Source organism: Theropithecus gelada, chromosome 1, assembly GCF_003255815.1.
Source record: "Theropithecus gelada isolate Dixy chromosome 1, Tgel_1.0, whole genome shotgun sequence".
Lineage (NCBI taxonomy): Eukaryota > Metazoa > Chordata > Mammalia > Primates > Cercopithecidae > Theropithecus > Theropithecus gelada.
In genome coordinates, this window is record NC_037668.1 from 553520 (window position 1) to 572139 (window position 18620).

The 18620-nt window shown below is 36.6% G+C and overlaps 1 protein-coding gene across 1 annotated transcript in view; it reads right to left on the reverse strand.

Annotated features, from left to right (window-relative positions):
• Nucleotides 1-752: 752 nt before the first annotated feature.
• The window catches only part of LOC112628448 (calcium-binding mitochondrial carrier protein SCaMC-1-like), a 47494-nt gene continuing 29626 nt past the window's right edge, over nucleotides 753-18620 (reverse strand). The window contains exons 4-7 of the mRNA XM_025391177.1: nucleotides 7939-8046; nucleotides 5394-5561; nucleotides 2768-2918; nucleotides 753-1673 (exon numbers count right to left, since the gene is read on the reverse strand). Of these exons, the coding sequence (XP_025246962.1) occupies nucleotides 1495-1673; nucleotides 2768-2918; nucleotides 5394-5561; nucleotides 7939-8046 (606 nt within the window). The 3' untranslated portion in view covers nucleotides 753-1494. The remainder of the gene's footprint in view (nucleotides 1674-2767; nucleotides 2919-5393; nucleotides 5562-7938; nucleotides 8047-18620) is intronic.

Sequence of the window (18620 nt, forward strand, 5' to 3'; positions counted from 1 at the left end):
TCTTCCGGATGTTCCATGAACTCCATTTTCATGTTACTGTTCAAGTTGTTTCATGAACTTGGAATGCTTTATAAAAGTCTATCTGTACAACTACTGCCATTAGTCAAATTTCTTACACACCTATTCCCAGGGTTCACATGAGATTTGCCTTTCTCTCTTCTGTTGATCTGTGGCTTAATTTAGCTCAAGTTTCACAATTCTTTCCACTCTCCTACTTTAGTTCTCAGCTCCTCTCCCCTTGTATGCAAGTTTCCCAACTCTTCCCACCTTAACTGGGATGGGCCTAAGTAAAATATTCCTCAAAAGTATCTTCTTCTCTTTGTTCTAATTCCACATCACTCTTCCTAGTAACTATTAGGTTTCCAAGGTAGTTTGACACTAGGAAACAGTGTGCCTTGGAGAAGGGACGAAAGTTCTCTAGTTAATGGAAAGTATTAAGCACCACTGTGAATTTTAATGGGTTTGCTTTGTGATCTATATCTCAATCCTGTGAGCAATTTTTGTTAATCTAGCACCAAAAAACTGATCATTTTAAGGAAATTAATAAGGTCAAACTTTTGGACCATCAAGGCTAAAAATCAAAGCCTGGACTTCAGTCTGTTGAGCCAGGCGTCCTTCATTTGAGGCCTGTTAGTGTCCAATCAACCCATTACCACCATCTCTCCACACAATTATTTAATCCCAGGAAAGAATATAATTTTTTTAAATAAAAGTGAAGAGAAGATATTTAGGGTATCAAAGGGTTGACTTAATCAACTCTTAAGTTGAAGTAAGAATTGCTTCAACAACTATGAGATAATGGTTTTAATATATAAAATTCTTCCACTCGAATGTTTTCAACCAGAAGATAAATAAAATTTGTCCAGTGTTGGATTTGTTATCAATGCCAACTTCCTTATATAAGTTGACAATATCAAGAATAAAAATGAACCAACAGTATTCACATTTACAAATAAAAACGCCCAGAGATGTAAGAAAGATGTTATCATTATTCCATCTAAAATGTGATAGAAAGAATTAGAAACTAATTTTCCATTTTGCTTAAGTAAAAGAAACAGACTCCGAATTATTTGCTATAACATCAATTTTAAATGCACTGATTTTTCTTTTAGTGTATAAAGCTTTTTCAAGCTCAGCTTTTTTAAAATAAGTTTTCAAATATAAAAACGTTTTCAAAGATAAACTCCTATTACTGACCAAATGTTTTATGTTACTCTATGGTGTATTCAAATCAAATCAAGAACAAATTTTGAGTTAGGATTCAAGGGAGAGTAGCAGAAAATGTAAATAGTATTTTTTGGCTATTAAAGATTTTAAATTATTAAAGAACTTTATAAAAATTATTTTATTTATATATTTTGTAATAATGAAAAAATATTTTAACAATTATCTGACATTTCTTTCCTCTTAGGACAAGATAACATTTCTTTATAATCCAGGTATTATCTTACAATTAAGTGATTACGGCAATGACAACAATTTGATATATCACTTCTAGGTTAATCCAAAAAGTGACTTCATTTTTTCATAGGCCACACAGCCAATGCCTACTGCAGGAAGCACCTTTATGATGTTTGGGGTGAAACCCCTGTAAAATCCCAGTTTTCCTTCTTTGGTATATATTTCTTGAATGAGCCGAATCATAGAAGTTGTTTTTCCTTTTTCCACTAGGGCTATAAATTGGAAAAAAAAAAAGCATAATTCAATATTTAATATTTATAAATTAAGAAAATCCAATGATAAATGAGAATTTACAGAGATTGAAATTACTTCAGAATATACCTCTCTCCCTACCTGTAGAATGTCTTGTGCTGTTCAATATGGTACCTAATGGATACATGTGGCTATTTATATTTAAATTAATTAAAATTAAATAAAACTAAGAATTCATTGCCTCAGTTGCGCTGGCAACAATCCCAAGTATTCACTTGGGAATAGTGACTATCATACTGAATAGCACAAATATAAAATATTTCCATCATCACAGAAAATTCTATTAAACAACACTTGAAAGTCTTTCATAAGGGACCTCAAAGGAGTATTTGGAATTGGATCTGACACAAATAGAGAGAGGAAAGGATGGGCGATGGGATGGATGGAGAGATATTCCACCTGGAGAATATAAATCAAAACCAAAAATCTAACTAAAAAGACAAGAAGAAAGAGAATGTTAAAGAATATCACTTAACACATGAACTATAAACAGTTTAGTAAAGAAGATAACAATAGGATTGTGTGGGGTTTTTTTTTCCTTCTTGAAAAGTGATAAAGATATTTTCTTAAAAACTAAATTCCTAACATTTTACTGAGACAAACAATACAGATATCCTCCCTTTTCTTAATATCTCTTCCTTAAGTAAATTGGAAAAAAAAAAATTGAGTTCCATTCCACAAATGTATTAAGTTCCAGTTGCAGAATATGATGATAATAGTGGAACTAAGGTAAAATTACATGATCATATGGAATAACTGTTTATTTGAAAAAAAGCATAATCTTTTCTATTGTTCTGCATGGTACTTTCTAATTGTAAACTCCTTAAAGAGATCATTAGTAACTGAAGAAAATGTGGAGAGTTCCAAACAATACTTTGAGAGGAAATAAAATCTAAAAAGCACACAAAGCTAAAGCTGACTAACATCAGTAAAATAATAAATTCGGGATTCTTGCTTATCAATTCTACAGTTTTATTTTTGAAGTCATTAATTTATACTCATTTAAAACATAATTTTAAACTTATTATTCATTCATTAAAGAAAAGAAACTCACCTGAAGCCTGCATGTGAGTTCTAATAAGGTTCACAGGGAAACTGGCTAACTGACCGCAAGTATTAGACAACGTACTACATCCCACCAAAATCATTATCCCAGGATTCACAGAGTTTCCTGAATAATTTTCTAGCCAATAATTCTTCAAAATCTGGCAGAGAAGAGAGTACTAAATATATTACTGCGCAACTACTATGCAATAGAAAACAAAACTTACTACTATGCAACTCTAAGTGGAATAAAGTTTTAGTAAGGTGGGGGCTATCTCTGTAGTCTTTTTTTTTTTTTTTTTTTTTTTTTTTTTTTTTTTTTTTTTTTTTTTTTGAGACAGAGTCTTGCTCTGTCCCCCAGGCTGGAGTGCTGGAGTGCTGGAGTGCAGTGGTGCAATCTCACCTCATTGTGAGCTCTGCCTCCCCGGTTCATGCCTTTCTCCTGCCTCAGCCTCCTGAGTAGCTGGGACTATAGGCGCCTGCCACCACACCTGGCTAAATTTGTTGTATTTTTAGTAGAGACGGGGTTTCACCGTGTTAGCCAGGATGGTCTCTATCTCCTGACCTTGTGATCCGCCTTCCTCGGCCTCCCAAAGTGCTGGGATTACAGGCGTTAGCCACCGGACCCGGCCTCTATCCCTGCAGTCTTATCAGGGACAGGTTGCACTAATGTTTTCAAACCAACATATTCATACTGCCTCAGTTTGAGTTCCCCTATGTTTTGTCTTGGGTTTTGGTGGTTTTTTGTTTGTTTGTTTGTTTGCTTTGCTTGTTCTTTGGTTTGTAATTATATTCAAACAAAAACCTGGAGATTCTCACAGGGATCAACAGACTATTGTAGAGAGGAAGACTGCACAATCCACTCTAGGTTAACAAAATCACATTTTCTCAACTTTTAAGAGTCCTCTGTCCCTATTTTCTTTTCGTTGAATAAAAGTGACTATAAGAAATTAAGAAATATTGAGTTTAAAACATCAGTAAGTGCTTCCAGAACTGTTCATTTATTAAAGGACAGCAACTTTACCATTATGCACTGCAGTGATTACTACAAAATGTGTAATTTGATGCTTTTGAAAAAATAAATTTTGAAATGTTTTTACTCAGTATGCACTTACTACAGTCATGTAACAATACAAAGAGAAATGTGTAATGGCATCTGGCAAATGTGTAAAGCAGAAGATACTGAACCATAGAAATCAAAGAATGACGACAGCCCAACACAAACAGCAGCAACAAATTTATTGTAATAGGATCATAGATGCAAGAAAACAAAAAGGAAAATAAATGCATGCTAGAATATTCAATACTTTAAACACCTACAAAAATATAAGTGTACTTTTAAAACTGCTAAAGGAAGTTATCTGTCTTTCACATGATGATGACACCACTTGCCAAAAATACCACTGGGCTTATATCTAGAGAACTGCCCTTCCTGTGTTGAGAATGAATTTATTCTAATCACACACCTTCACCTGGTTCTTATGACAAAATGGTATATATACTGCTAAGATGTGCTTCCTGAAACAGATGTATGGCCATAGAAATAAAATGATCAGCTGAAAGGGGAGTAAGCTGGCATCTTGCCTATGCATTACACTATCAGCTTTTTTGTCCTATCTCCATCCTGCCTTTCTTCCTCAGGCCGCAATTACTCCTGTCCTCCATTCTCATTTTTACAACTGTGTGATGATATCTCAACTTTCACAATCTTACTTATACAACAGATTTTTCCGGGCAGTTAAAAAACCTGAATCCTAGGCCTCTCCTCAGGATAATTTAAAAAAATTTTTAAACCTATTTATTTATTTTGAGACCAAGTTATGAGACTGGCCAATTTTTGTATTTTTGGTCAAGATGGGATTTCACTGTGTTACCAAGGCTGATCTCAAACTCCTGGGCTCAAGGGATCCAACCCCCTCAACCTCCTGAAGTGCTGGAATTACATGCCTGAGCCACCGCACTCGGTCTCCTCGGGATAATTAAATGAGAATATCTCAGGATGTGGCCCAAGAATCCTATTTTTTTTGCCAGGCACGGTGGCTCACGCCTGTAATCCCAGCACTTCGGGAGGCCAAGGCGGGTGGATCACAAGGTCAGGAGATCAAGACCATCCTGGCTAACACAGTGAAACCCCGTCTCTACTAAAAATGCAAAAAATGAGCCGGGCGAGGTGGCGGGCACCTGTAGTCCCAGCTACTCGGGAGGCTGAGACAGGAGAATGGGGTGAACCCGGGAGGTGGAGCTTGCAGTGAGCCGAGATCACGCCACTGCACTCCAGCCTGGGTGACAGAGCAAGACTCCATCTCAAAACAAAACAAAACAAAACAAAACATATTTTTTAAAGATCCATATGTAGGTGATTCTGATATGCATCCAGGATTGAGAATCACTGTTTTATCAGAACTTAAAATTATTATTACCAAAAATTGATTCACAAAAAAACACCAAATAAAAGTATTACTGGAATACCAGATATGTAACATATAAAATGAAAAATCAGATAAAACCATTCAATTCTCTCTTGGTCAGAAGCTGTTTTAATGAAAAGTCATTTATAACCATATTTCTACAATAAAACTTGTTGTGCCATATTTTCAAATCTAACATACAACGTCATATTATGAGAATAAACTCACCTCATAAACAGCAAGATCTATGCCTGCATAAGGTACAATGCCTAGCAAGTTAGGAGTATAACCTTTGAAAAATGATCTGACACCTTCTTGTTTTAGAAGCTTCTTGCCACAATCAATAATCCCTGAATACTCTCCAGTTTTACCTATAGCCAGTCTGGTCTTTAGTACCTAAATGTAAAAGAATATAATAAAGATATATTGATCAGATTCACCCATCTTATCTAGCAATCCAGGGATTTGCATTATCTCATGATGTTTATAAATCAGAGAAATCATAAAAGAAAGCAATCATAAACATGATTGTAACTTCTCAATAACTGGCTCTTACTTATGAACAACTGATACAGTACAGAGATATTTTAAAATTATTCAAGCAGGAAAATAAAATCAATCCCGGTGCCTTTGAGTGATATATCCATGCAAATTCCTTTAATGTGCTGAAAGGCAACATGTTCTGAAATAAATTCATTATTGCTTCAGAATAAAGAAAGCCAAATTTCAAGGGAAAACATATATGGTCATGTTAAACTAAAGAACCAGCGTGAATAAAACATTCTACATATGCTTAAAGTACATACTCTGGTAACTATTGTAACAGTGAGGCCCATAAACTGCAATTTTATATGACTTGGGCTCATTCTATGCTCATAAAGAATTGAAATCCCAGAAGCTGTAAGGATAATAGTAGGCCCTGGTAGGCTGTATATGATCAATATTCCTACACACAATTTAATTCTCCTGATAGAGTCTCACTCCTTGTCATCTTAATTCCATTAATTCAAAGGTACTTTATACATGCTTGGAGAAATGGCTCTCTAAAACAGTCAAGACATGTACCCTTTGTATCTAAAACAAAAGTTAAATTTTTTTTAAGTATAAACTTTGTCTTGATTGAGAAAACTGTGTATTTTGATGGGGCTGCCTCTGAGCGGTCAGTAGGAAGCCTTTTGTTTTATGGACTTCTCTGCGGAACTAGACACTTTAGATAGTCCCATTTTTAAAACTCCTCTCCAGGGCAGTGCACTCTCCTCTTACCCAAGTAAATCTTTTCTGTCTGCTTCACTGGCATGGTTTTCTCCTCTCACTCCCTAAATTAAGGCCTTCTCAAACGTCGTCTTCTCAGCATTTTAAAAATCATTACTTTTTTCAGAGGCAATCTCCTGGCCTCAAATAACAGCTCTCTCAGGTAACACACCAACACCTGAAATCTTAAGTCTCAGTTTCACATTTGCAATGGCCTACTGAAAATCATAACTTGGTGGTCCCATCAGCAGCTCAATTTAAATATGTGTAAATCTGAACTCATCACCTCTCTTGAGTCTGGTTCACTTCCTCCCGTTCTCTACCTGTTTTCAAGATGTAACTCCGATGCAACTCTCCTAAACACTCAGACACAGGACCCAAATAGAACTTCGCCCTCTTCCTTTCCCCTGCTTTCCACTTTTCGAGTTGACAGTTCTCAGGACAGCTCTATCATGAGTTAATTTCCCCTAGTCACTATCATAATTTGAACTCTCATTATCAGTTCCCTGAATGATGGCAATATCTTGCATCTGGTCTTCTCATCTTTCTAGTCTCTTTCGCTGTGTTGCCCAGGCTGGAGTGCAATGGTGTAATCATGGTTCACCGCAACCTTCACCTCCTGATAGAGGAGTGATCCTCCCACTTCAGCCTCCCGAGTAGCTGGTGCTACAAACACACTCCATCACACCTGGCTAATTTTTGTATTTTTTGCAGAGATGAGGTTTCACCATATTGCCCAGGCTGGTCTCGCACTCCTGGGCTCACATAGTCCACCTGCCTCACCCTCACAAAGTGCTGGGATTAGAGGCAAGAGCCACCACACCCAGTCTTTATTCATGTCTTTCATGAAATCCCTAGCTTGAAATAATTTCTCCCCTTCTCAATTTCCATAGCACTTTATATTGATCTTTCTATAATTTATAATTCTTATTTTAGATTATTATTATTGATGTGCATATTTTATTTCCCCTTCTAGACTACAAGCTACATGGCCAAAAATCCCTGTATGACTCTTCTCTGGACCCTGCATAGCACCTAGCAAAATACCTTAAACTTAGTAGGTATACAATACAAATTTACCCAATGAATGAATATGTGATTCTATCAATCAATCGATCAACAAAATTGTTTATCTTCTTGGTTCATACACAATAATACCTTTGTCCTAAACAACAACAACAAAATCCATTGAGGCTAACTGACTTTTTTTTTTTTTTTTTTAACAGACATGCACCACTATGCCTGGCTAATTTTTGTATTTTTAGTAGAGATGGGGTTTCACCATGTTTCCCAGGCTGGTCTCAAACTCCTGAATCAGGTGATCCTCCCACTTTGGCCTCCCAAAGTGCCAGATTACAGGCATGAGCTACTGTGCTTGACCACCAACTCACTCTTGATATGAGATTTTAATCCTATACCTATAAAGCTGCTTATTGTACAAAATACTTATCTGAGATTCATTTATAAAAAGTTATAATTTGCATTAAAAGTATGACTTTAGTTAGGATTTTATAATACATACCTCCATGGGGTAAATACAGGTCTGGGCAGTTACACCAGCCAATGAGCCAGATATAAATCTTTCAAGAATTCCTAAATGAACACCATCAAAACTAAGCAATTTCTTATACTGCATAAAAAATATTGAAATGTATAATGTTAGTGAAACAAGATATATATTGTTTCTATATTTATAATATTAATTAGTAGTATAAAATTATATTTAAAAGTATACTAGATACCCAATATTAGTACAACCTAGAATTCCTTTCATTTTTATGCAATTGATTATCTAAGATAATAAGTAAAGCCCTTTCATTTAGTCTTTCTTTTCCTTTTTTGCAGAATAAGTTGACAATATTAAATCACTTTATGCATATATATGAATGTGCTATTTCATAAGAGGCATATAAATGACACAAAGGAGACAGAAATCATATCTTTTATCTCTTTTCAGCACCACACTTTACATATACAAGGCATTCAATATTGTTTGGTTACTGGATAGTCAGGAATAGTAACTTAATGTGAGAGGCTTTTTTTTTTTTTTTTTTTTTTTTACGAGAAGGATTTTATGCCTTAGCCTGAGTAATAGCTAGTATACCACAAGAACACATGTGGAAAAAAAAAAGAAAATGTAAATCTAACCCTATAGATCAGGCTTCACAGGAACTAAAGTCAATTTTCATGGAGATTAAAACTGGAAAACCATTTAGAATCCAAGATAGCTCTAGTAAGCACATTCTGTATAATGAATACTATATCTAGTACTCATTACATATATATTCATTATATAGCTAGATATATATGGCTAAGTGTCTAATTTTGGCCAATGAGCTATGAGGGGAAGTTGCACACAGAAACTCTGAGACATCACCTTAAAGACACTTGTCTTACCTCTACCTGGGAAATGGCAAAGACAGGTACAACCTTTGAAGACAATTGTATTGAAGTTGGCAGAGCTGTACTGTTAACACTGGGCCACTTGCCTCTATCTTATTTAAGTTACTGTATTTTGGAATCTCTTTGTTACAATAGCTTAGAATAAACCCTAACAAGTATAGAAATTTGTTCCTGGATATAGGGTGCTGCCATAACTAAAACCTAAAATATGTGGCACTTGCTTTATTGTTAGGACAGGACACAGATATTACAGGCTAAGAAGGTGATGACCTTTTTGATGCTTTACGGAAATGCTTGACTGAACTGCCTCCTGTGATAACTTTGAAGGTAGACTATGTGCTTTTTGAGCCTGAAGTTCTAGGAAAACTCCTTGTAAAATCTCAGAATGTTGGTTGGTGTTGTTTGCTCCTTGCTGCTTTAAGGAAGATCTATGAGACAATGCTTAAGCACTGCTCTAATTTATGCTGCAAGGCCTTCTCCAAAGCCACTTTACAAGCAGAAATGGGAGGAATAGAGCTCTGCTAAGGGAGCTTTCTTTGCCTGGGTTGAGAGTCAAGAAACATGGCACTTCATATTTGAAAGTCACCTGCTTCTGTATCCCAACAGAAGAAAATACGATTATGCTAAAGAGCTTGACTATCTGCAAAAATCAGATGTTGCTATAATAATCTCAAAGATCACGGATCACAGATCATTATAACAGACATAATACTAATAGACTCTTGCAGGACAAGTCCTTTGATGACCCTGACAATCAAGCTCTTTCCTTTCTTGCTTGTAGTTCTCAAGAATAACTGTAGAATGTGCTGGAAATGCAACATCCTGAGATGGGGAAACTGGCCAGATTAGCCTGGGCTCAGTCGCCAAGCATCCTAAAACAGGATATCCTACAGCAGTAGCCCACATGCCAAGTTGCCCCTGAGTATGAAACCCAGAGCTGAGTGCCTTTCAGAGTCCCTCATCTGCAGTGTAACATGGGACACATGTAGACAAGACTCCATCCACCCTGGATGGCCTTCCTGAGCTTTGGGGGACTGGCTTGCCATGAATTCTAGGCTACTATCGGCCCTTGCTGCCTATCTATGAGTAATAAAGTTCCTTCACTTAACTTATTGTGCAAGTGTTCTGTCTCACCAGAACCATGCAAGTGGAAGAGTAACCAATGCACAGTGAACCTGCTTCACAACCCTGAGACAAGGCATTGGAGGTGATGCTAGAACATACTGGTAGGGGACTGAGGATGTGAGAAAGGGAATAGCGAAAGCTGATAAAGTATGTGTTATTAAGCAAGCTGCCATGATATGCAACTGGGGCTTGATCTTATTAAGAACTTCTGGGAAATAATGTAGAGCATAGACTTCAGAATTATCCTACCCAAATGAACAAGGGCATTAGGGTATTTATCTACTAATGTCCATCACTTATTAGTGAAGGCTGCTCCCAGGGGCCTTAATTCCTTATCATTTCCAGCCTGCCATTTCCAGAAACAGAACAGGCTCCAGAGGCCAGAGGAAGACCCTAGGCAAATAGATCTTAGATGCTGGCAGGTAAAAATCATGTCACCTTTCATTGATATGGTAAAGCCCAAGGATACACAGGTGAGCACTTATATATATGGTATTTTACTGCATAGTAGTAACAGTGAATGGGGGAATGATAGCAAACAAAAAGAGAGAAGAACAAAGCAACTAAAAGTTCAGATTCCTCAGGGATAAAAGCTCATGTTACCCACCAAACAAAAACCTAGCCAAAGTACTGGCCAAATGAGATAACAAATATCAAGTATAGCTTTGAGAACAGTTAACAATAGTATTGGTTGTAATTCCCTCCTGTTGGGTAGAGGAAACAGCATATGAGAAGTACCTGAAATAAAAAGAAGCATGGTGTACTAGAATAAGTGGAAAAATAAAAAGCCAGTTTGGCTGCAAAGAATAATGAAAGTGAAGAAGAGGGCAAGAGGCCAAGTCATTTTGCACCTTGCTAGTCAAAATAAGGATTTTAGATGTTGCAATTAAGAGAAGTGAGTGACCACTGGAGGGTTTTAAGGTAGAGAGATAACATAACCAGATTTATCTTTTTAAGGGACTACTCTGGTAGCAGTGTGAAAAATGGATTGGAGATATGATGATACCAGTTGGGAATCCATGGCAGTAGTCCAGGCAAAAGATGACTGGCCAGCAATACTGATTACAAGATAAGAAATAATAGATTTCTGGATGTTTAGCAAGATGGTGGACTAAAAGGTCTCAACATTAGTCCCCCACAAAAACAATGTTTAAACAACTACCTACTGATGAAAATAACTTTGAGAGAGCTCCAGAGTACAAAGAAGGAGCAGCAACAACCCAATGGAATACAAAACTGAGACTGATCACAAAGGAAAACACAGGAAGCATTTTAGTTGTGTCACCCTAGCTCTCAGTCCAGTCCAGATCTGCACCAAGAGAGATTTCCTAGGTCATAACTGCCCTCTGGTGAGAGGACACATGAGCAGAAAGACCCCAGCAGCCTTCACCGCCAAGGACTAACACAGTCTTTGCCAGTGCTGGTCTCAGCTGACAGCTGCCTGAAGTACACACTTCTGTGCCCCACAACCAGAAAGTGCTGCCACTGTGCCCCGTCCAGGCCAGAGCCATGTACTATCCAGCACCTCCACACACATACCCCCAGACCCCAGCTCTGCAACTGTTCCACTCATGCCTGCATTCTAAACATTAGCACCACCACTGCTCCACACATACTTGTGCCTCAGGCTCCGATAACACACAGACAGTGTGTGTTAATGTTTGGAATGTGTGTTCTACACTCCAGATCTAGGCACCACAGCCACTCTTTGTGTCCTGGACAATGGCACCACCACCACTATGAGTACCCCTATATCCCAGATCCTAGTACAAAGAGGGATCCTGTCAACCACAACTTCTCCCAGTGAGTGAAAAGAAGAGAAGGGCATGCCAACAGCCTTCACCACAGAGGACCTAATCAGTCCTCACTGTCACTGCAGACCTTTAACCTTGGTCCCCAGGGACCACTGCAGTCTTTGCTGATGTGGACCTAAGCTGATGGAGATACCTGCAGTCTATGCTACTCTACTTCCCCTTTAACCAGAGCTGCCACACTGCAGTCATCCACACCTTCACACCTACCGGCAGGTGATGGTTTTCCCCCACCAAAGCCAGTCTGTAAAGCCTAGAAGAGGTGACTCTTCCTTCAAATGTTTAAATGCAAACACAAAGTTACAAAGAACACAGGAAAACATCACAGAAACTTTTCATCACCAAAAGAATATAATAATTTTCTAGTAACCGGACCCAAAGAAATGGAGATACACAAATTGCCTGACAAATAACCCAAAGTAATTGTTTTAAAAAAGTTCAGCAAGCTAGTGAAACATATGTCAACTTGAAGACAGGTCATTTGAAATTATCCAGAAGAGAAAAAAAGAAAAAAGAGTGAAAAAAGAAATCCTATGGAATTTATGGGACACCGTCAAGCAAATCAATATATGCATTATGGAAGTTCCAGAAGGAGAAGAGAGATAAAAGGGGAGTAGAGAGCTTATTTAAAGAAAAAACAGCTGAAAACTTGCCAAATCTTGAAAGGGAAATGGACATCCAGGTTCATGAAACTCAAAGATTCCCCAAACAGGATCAACCCAAATAGGACTATATTAAGACACTTTATGATCAAATTAAATTTCCAAGGTGAAAAACAAAGAGAATTCTGAAAGCAGCAAAAGAAAAGTGATTCATCATATATAAGGTGACCCTTATAAAACTATTAGTTAATTTCTCAGCTAAAAGATGTATAGCAGCAGAGTGTGGAATGATAGTCAAAGCACTAAAGAAGAAATACTCTGTCAACCAATAATACTATACCTGGAAAAATTATACTTTAAAATGAAAAAGAGATAAAATATTTCCCAGGCAAACAAAAACTGAGGGAGTTTGTCAACACTATACCTGTTGTACAGAAATGCTTAAGAGAATTCCTCAAAATGAAAAGAAAATATGCCAAACAGCAATGCAAAAACACGTATAACAATAAATCTCACTGGAAAAGGTAAACATATAGACAAATATATATGAATGTAACATTGCAATGGGGATGCACAAATTAAGTATAATATGAAAGTTAAAATATACAAATTTGTTAGCAAAATAAACTATCAACAGAGTAAACAAACAACCTACAGAAAGGGAAAAATTTTTGCAAACTACATATCTGACAAAGGTCTAATATCCAGCATCTATAAGGAACTTAAACAAATTTACAAGGAAAAAAAAAAACCTATAAAAAAAGCGGGCAAAGGACATGAACAGATACTTCTCAAAAGAAGATATACATGTGGCCAGCAAGCATATAAAAAAAAAAACCTCAACATTATTAATCATTAGAGAAATGATGAAAACACAATGAGATACCATCTCACACCGGTCAGAATGACTATTATTAAAAAGTCAAAAAATAACAGATGCTGGCAAGATTATGTAGAAAAAGGAACACTTATACACTGTTGGTGGGAGTGTAAATTAGTTCAAGCATTGTTGAGGACATCGTGGTGATTCCTCAAAGACCTAAAGATAGAAATGTCATTTGACCCAGCAATCCCATTACTGGGTATATACCTAAGGGAATATAAATCATTCTATTACGAAGACACGTGCACACATATGTTCATTGCAGTACTATTCACAATAGTAAATACATGGAATCAGCCTAAATCCCCATCAATGATAGACTGGATAAAGAAAATGGTATACATTTCTTTATAATGGTATATATATACATATACACCATGGAATAATATGTAGCCATAAAAAATAATGAGATCATGTCCTTTGCAGGAACATGGATGGAGGTGGAGGACATCATCCTTAGAAAACTAATGCAGGAACAGAAAACCAAATGCTACATGTTCTCACTTATAAGTGGGATCTAAATGATGAGAACACATGGAAACATAGAGGGGAACCATATACACTGGGGCCTATTAGAAGGTAGAAGGTAGGAGGAGGGAGAGAATCAGAAAAAATAACTAATGGACACTAGGATTAATACCTGGGTGATGAAATAATCTGCACAACAAGTCCCCATGACACACATTTACCGATGTAACAAACCTGCACATGTGCCCCTGAAGGTAAATGTTCAAAAATAAAAATTAAAAATTAAAACTTTTTAAAAATTAAAAAAGTTGCTAATGAATGCACAATATAAAAACTATCAAACTCTGATTATAACACAAAATGAGAGGGAAGTAAAGTGTAGAGTTTTTGTATGTGACTGAAGTTAAGTTGTATCAACTTAAAATAGATTATTACAATTACAAATATTTTATGCAAGTCTCAAAGTAACCACAAAAGAAAAACTCTGATACACAAAAGATAAAGTGAAAAGAATCAAAGCAAATCATTGCAAAAAAATCATAAAATAACCAAGAAAGACAGGAAGAGAAGAAGAAAACAACTGCAAAACAGACAGAAAACAGTTAATAAGATGGCAATAGTGTTTACCTATTAATAATCACTTTAAAGGTAAATGCATTAAACTCGCCAATCAAGAAACATACAGTAGCTGAATGCATACAAGAGACCCACTTTATATATATATACATATGTTGGGGTTTTTTTTTCCTTATTTTTGAGATAAGGTCATCTTCCTCTGTCATACAGGCTGGAGTGCAATGGTATGATCATAGCTCACCGCAGCCTCGAACTCCTGGGTTCAAATGATCCTCTTGCCTCAGCCTCCCGAGTAGCTAGGACTATAGGGAGGGCTATTTTTTTTTCTTTTTGTAGAGATGGGGGTCTCACTATGTTGTCCAGGATGGTCTTGAACTCTTAGCCTCAAGTGACCCTCCTGCCTCAGTCTCCAAAAGCACTGAGATTACAGGTGTGAGCCACCATGTCTGACCTCACTTTATATTTAAAGACACATATGGGGTGAAAGTGAAGGGATAGAAAAAGACAGTTCATGCAAATAGTAACCAAAAGAAAGCATGCACGGCTATACTTAGATAAAACAGACATCTCCAGAGACAAATAATGATATTATATAATGATAAAAGGAGTGATTGAACAGGAAGATATAACAAATATAAATATATGTGCACCCAACATCAGAGTTCCTAAATATATAAGGTAAATATTGACAAAACCGAAAGGAAAGATAGCAACACAATAATAGTAGGGAACTTTAATATCCCACTTTCAGTCATGGATAGAACTCCCAGACAGAATGTCAATAAAGAAACAGGTGACTTAACCAACAAATAAACCAAATGGACCTAACAACCATATATTGAACTTACCACCCAACAGCAGCAGCAGAATACTCATTCTTCTCAAGCATACATGAAACATTCTCCAGTACAGACCACGTGTTAGGTCACAAAACAAGTCTTAACATATTTAAGAAAACTAAAGTCATTCCAAGTATCTTTTATGACCACAATGGAACAAAACTGGAAAATAATAAGCAACAAGAAAATGAAAAAATTCACAAAAATAAATGCATAATAATCAACATACTCTTGAACAACTAATAAGTTGTTTCAAAACCAATTTAAACTCCAATTTCTTTTTTTTTTTTCTTTTTCTTTTTTTTGAGATGGAGTTTCACTCTTATAGCCCAGGCTGGAATGCAGTGGCACGATCTTGGTTCACTGCAACCTCTGCCTCCAGGGTTCAAGCAATTCTCCTGCCTCAGCCTCCCAAGTAGCTGGGATTATAGGCACCCACCATCACACCCGGCTAATTTTTTGTATTATTAGTAGAGACAGGGTTTCGTCATGTTGGGTAGGCTGATCTCGAATTCCTGACCTCAGGTGATCTGCCCACCTCGGCCTCCCAAACTGCTGGGATTATAGGCACGAGTACCATGCCTAGCCAAACCCCAGTTTCTAAAAGGAAACCAAAAGGGAATTTTAAACACATCTTGAAACAAACAAACAAACTACAAGATATCAAACCTTACAGGATGCAGCAAAAGTAGTACTAAGAGGGAATTTTACAGGCTTACATGCCTGGATTAAAAGTAAGCAACCTAATATGAAGAAACTAGCAAAAGGAAAACAAACTAATCCCAAAATTAACATAAAGAAGGAACTCATAGAGATCAGAGAGTAGAAATAAATTAAATAGAGAACAGAAAGGCAATAAAAGAAATCAATAAAACTGCGTTGCTATTGTTGTAGTTGTTGGTTTTTTTGTTTGTTGGTTTTTGAAGATAAACAAAACTGACAAAACCATAGCTAGACTAAGGAAAAAAAGAGAAAAGGCTTACATAATCAAAATTATAAATAGGCCGGGCTTGGTGGCTCACGCCTGTAATCCTAGCACTTTGGGAGGCCAAGGTGGGCAGATCACCTGAGGTCAGGAGTTCAAGACCAGTCTGGCCAATATGGTGAAACCCCATCTCTATTAAAAATACAAAAAATTAGCCAGGCATGGGGGCAGGCACCTGTAATCCCAGCTACTCAGAAGGCTGAAGCAGGAGAATTGAGCTTGAACTCGGGAGGTGGAGGTTGCAGTGAGCCAACACCATGTATCACACTCCAGCCTGGTAGACAGAGCGAGACTCCATCTCAAAAAAAATTAAATAGTGGCCGGGCGCGGTGGCTCATGCCTGTAATCCCAGCACTTTGGGAGGCCGAGGTGGGTGGATCACGAGGTCAAGAGATCAAGACCATCCTGGCTAACACAGTGAAACCCTGTCTCTACTAAAAATACAAAAAAAATTAGCTGGGCATGGTAGCACCAGCCTGTAGTCCCAGCTACTCGGGAGGCTGAGGGAAGAGAATCACTTGAACTCAGGAGGCAGAGATAGCGGTGAGCCGAAATGGTGCCATTTGCACTCCAGTCTGGCAGACAGAGTGAGACTCCGTCTCAAAAAAAACAATAAAAATAAAAATAAAATAAAATAAAAATAGAAATAAAAAGGAGCATTATGTTACAAAAATAAGGATTATAAGAGACTGATAAGGATTATAAGAATTATATGCCAACAGATTGAATAACTTGAGAGAAACTGATATATTCCTAGGAGAATACAATCTACCAAAACTGAATAAAGAAGAAATAGAAAGCCTGAACACACCAGTTAAAAAAAAGAGATTGAATCAGTAATCAAAAACTTCCCAACAAAGAAAAGCCAAGGGCCAGATGACTTTATGGACAGCTTCTACCAAACATTCAAAGAATTAATACCAATCCTTCTCAAACACTTCCAAAAAGTGGAAGAACAGGGAACACTCCCAAATTTATTTTATGAGGACAGCATCAGGCTGATTTCAAACCAGACAAACATAACACACAAAAAAGGCCAATATCCCTAATGAACACAGATATAAAAATCCTTCATAAAGTACTAGCAAACTGAATTCAATAGCACATTAAAAGGATCACACACGATGACCAAGTGGGATTTATCCCTGGGATGCAAAGATGGTTCACTATACTCAAATCAATCAAAATGATACAACACAATAACAAAATGAAAGGAAAACAAAAAACACATAATCATCTCAATAGATGCAGAAACAGCATTATTTAACATTAATTTATAATTAAAATGCTCAGCAAAATAGGCATAGATGGAACTTACCTCAACACAATAAAGTCCATATATTAAAAGTCCACAGTTAACGTCATAATAAATGGGAAAAAATTGAAAGCTTTCCCTTTAACATTCAGTATAAGGCAAGGATGCCCACTCTTGCTACTTCGACATAGTACTGAAATCCTAGTTGAAGCAATTAGGCAAGAAAAAGTAAAGACATAACTAAAGAAAGAAGTAAAATTATCTCTGTTTTTGATGACATGGTCATATATATGGAAAATTCTAAAGACTCATCTCCCCAAAAATGTTATAATAAACAAATTCAGTAAATTTTCAGGATAGAAAAATCACCATACAAAATTCATTAGTATTTCTGTACACAAACAATGAACTATGTGGAAACGAAATTAAGAAAATAATAATCTTTAATCTTTTTTGCCATTCACAATAGCACAAAAGATTAAAATATGTAGGAATAAACTTAACCAAAGAGGTTAAAGACTTGTACACTGAAAATTATAAAACATTGATGAAGGAAATTAAAGAAGACACAGATAAATAGAAAGACATCCATGTCCATTGAAAGAATTGAAAGAATTAACATTGTTCAAATGTCCATACTAGCCAAAGCTATCTACAAATTCAATGCAATCCCCCAAAAAATTCAGTGTTATTCCTTCTATAGACATTTTTAAAACTCCTAAAATTCATATGAAACCACAAAAGACCCTGAATACACAAATCAGTCTTGAGCAAGAGGAACAAAGCTGGGAGCGTAACCACTTTCCAATTTCAAAACATATTAATTATAAAGCCATAATAACAAAAGGAGGATGGTAATAAAGACAGACAGCTAGATCAATGGAACAGAAGAGAAAGCCTAGAAACAAACCCATTTATCTACAGTCAACTGACCTTTGATAAGATGCCAAGAACACTCAATGGGGAAAAGATAGTCTCTTCAATAAATACTGTTGGAAAAACTGGATATTCACATGTAGAAGGAGGAGACCCTTATGTCACACCATATACAAAAACCAACTAAAAATGGATTAAAAACTTAAACATCAGGCCTGTACAGTTGTACTGTACTTCTAGCAGTACAACTACTAGAAGGAAACGTAGGGGAGAAGCTTCTTGACATTCTTCTGGGTGATGATTTTTCAAATATTTATGATACCAAAGCACAGGTAGCAAAAGCAAAAATAAACAAGAGCAGTTACATCAAACTAAATATCT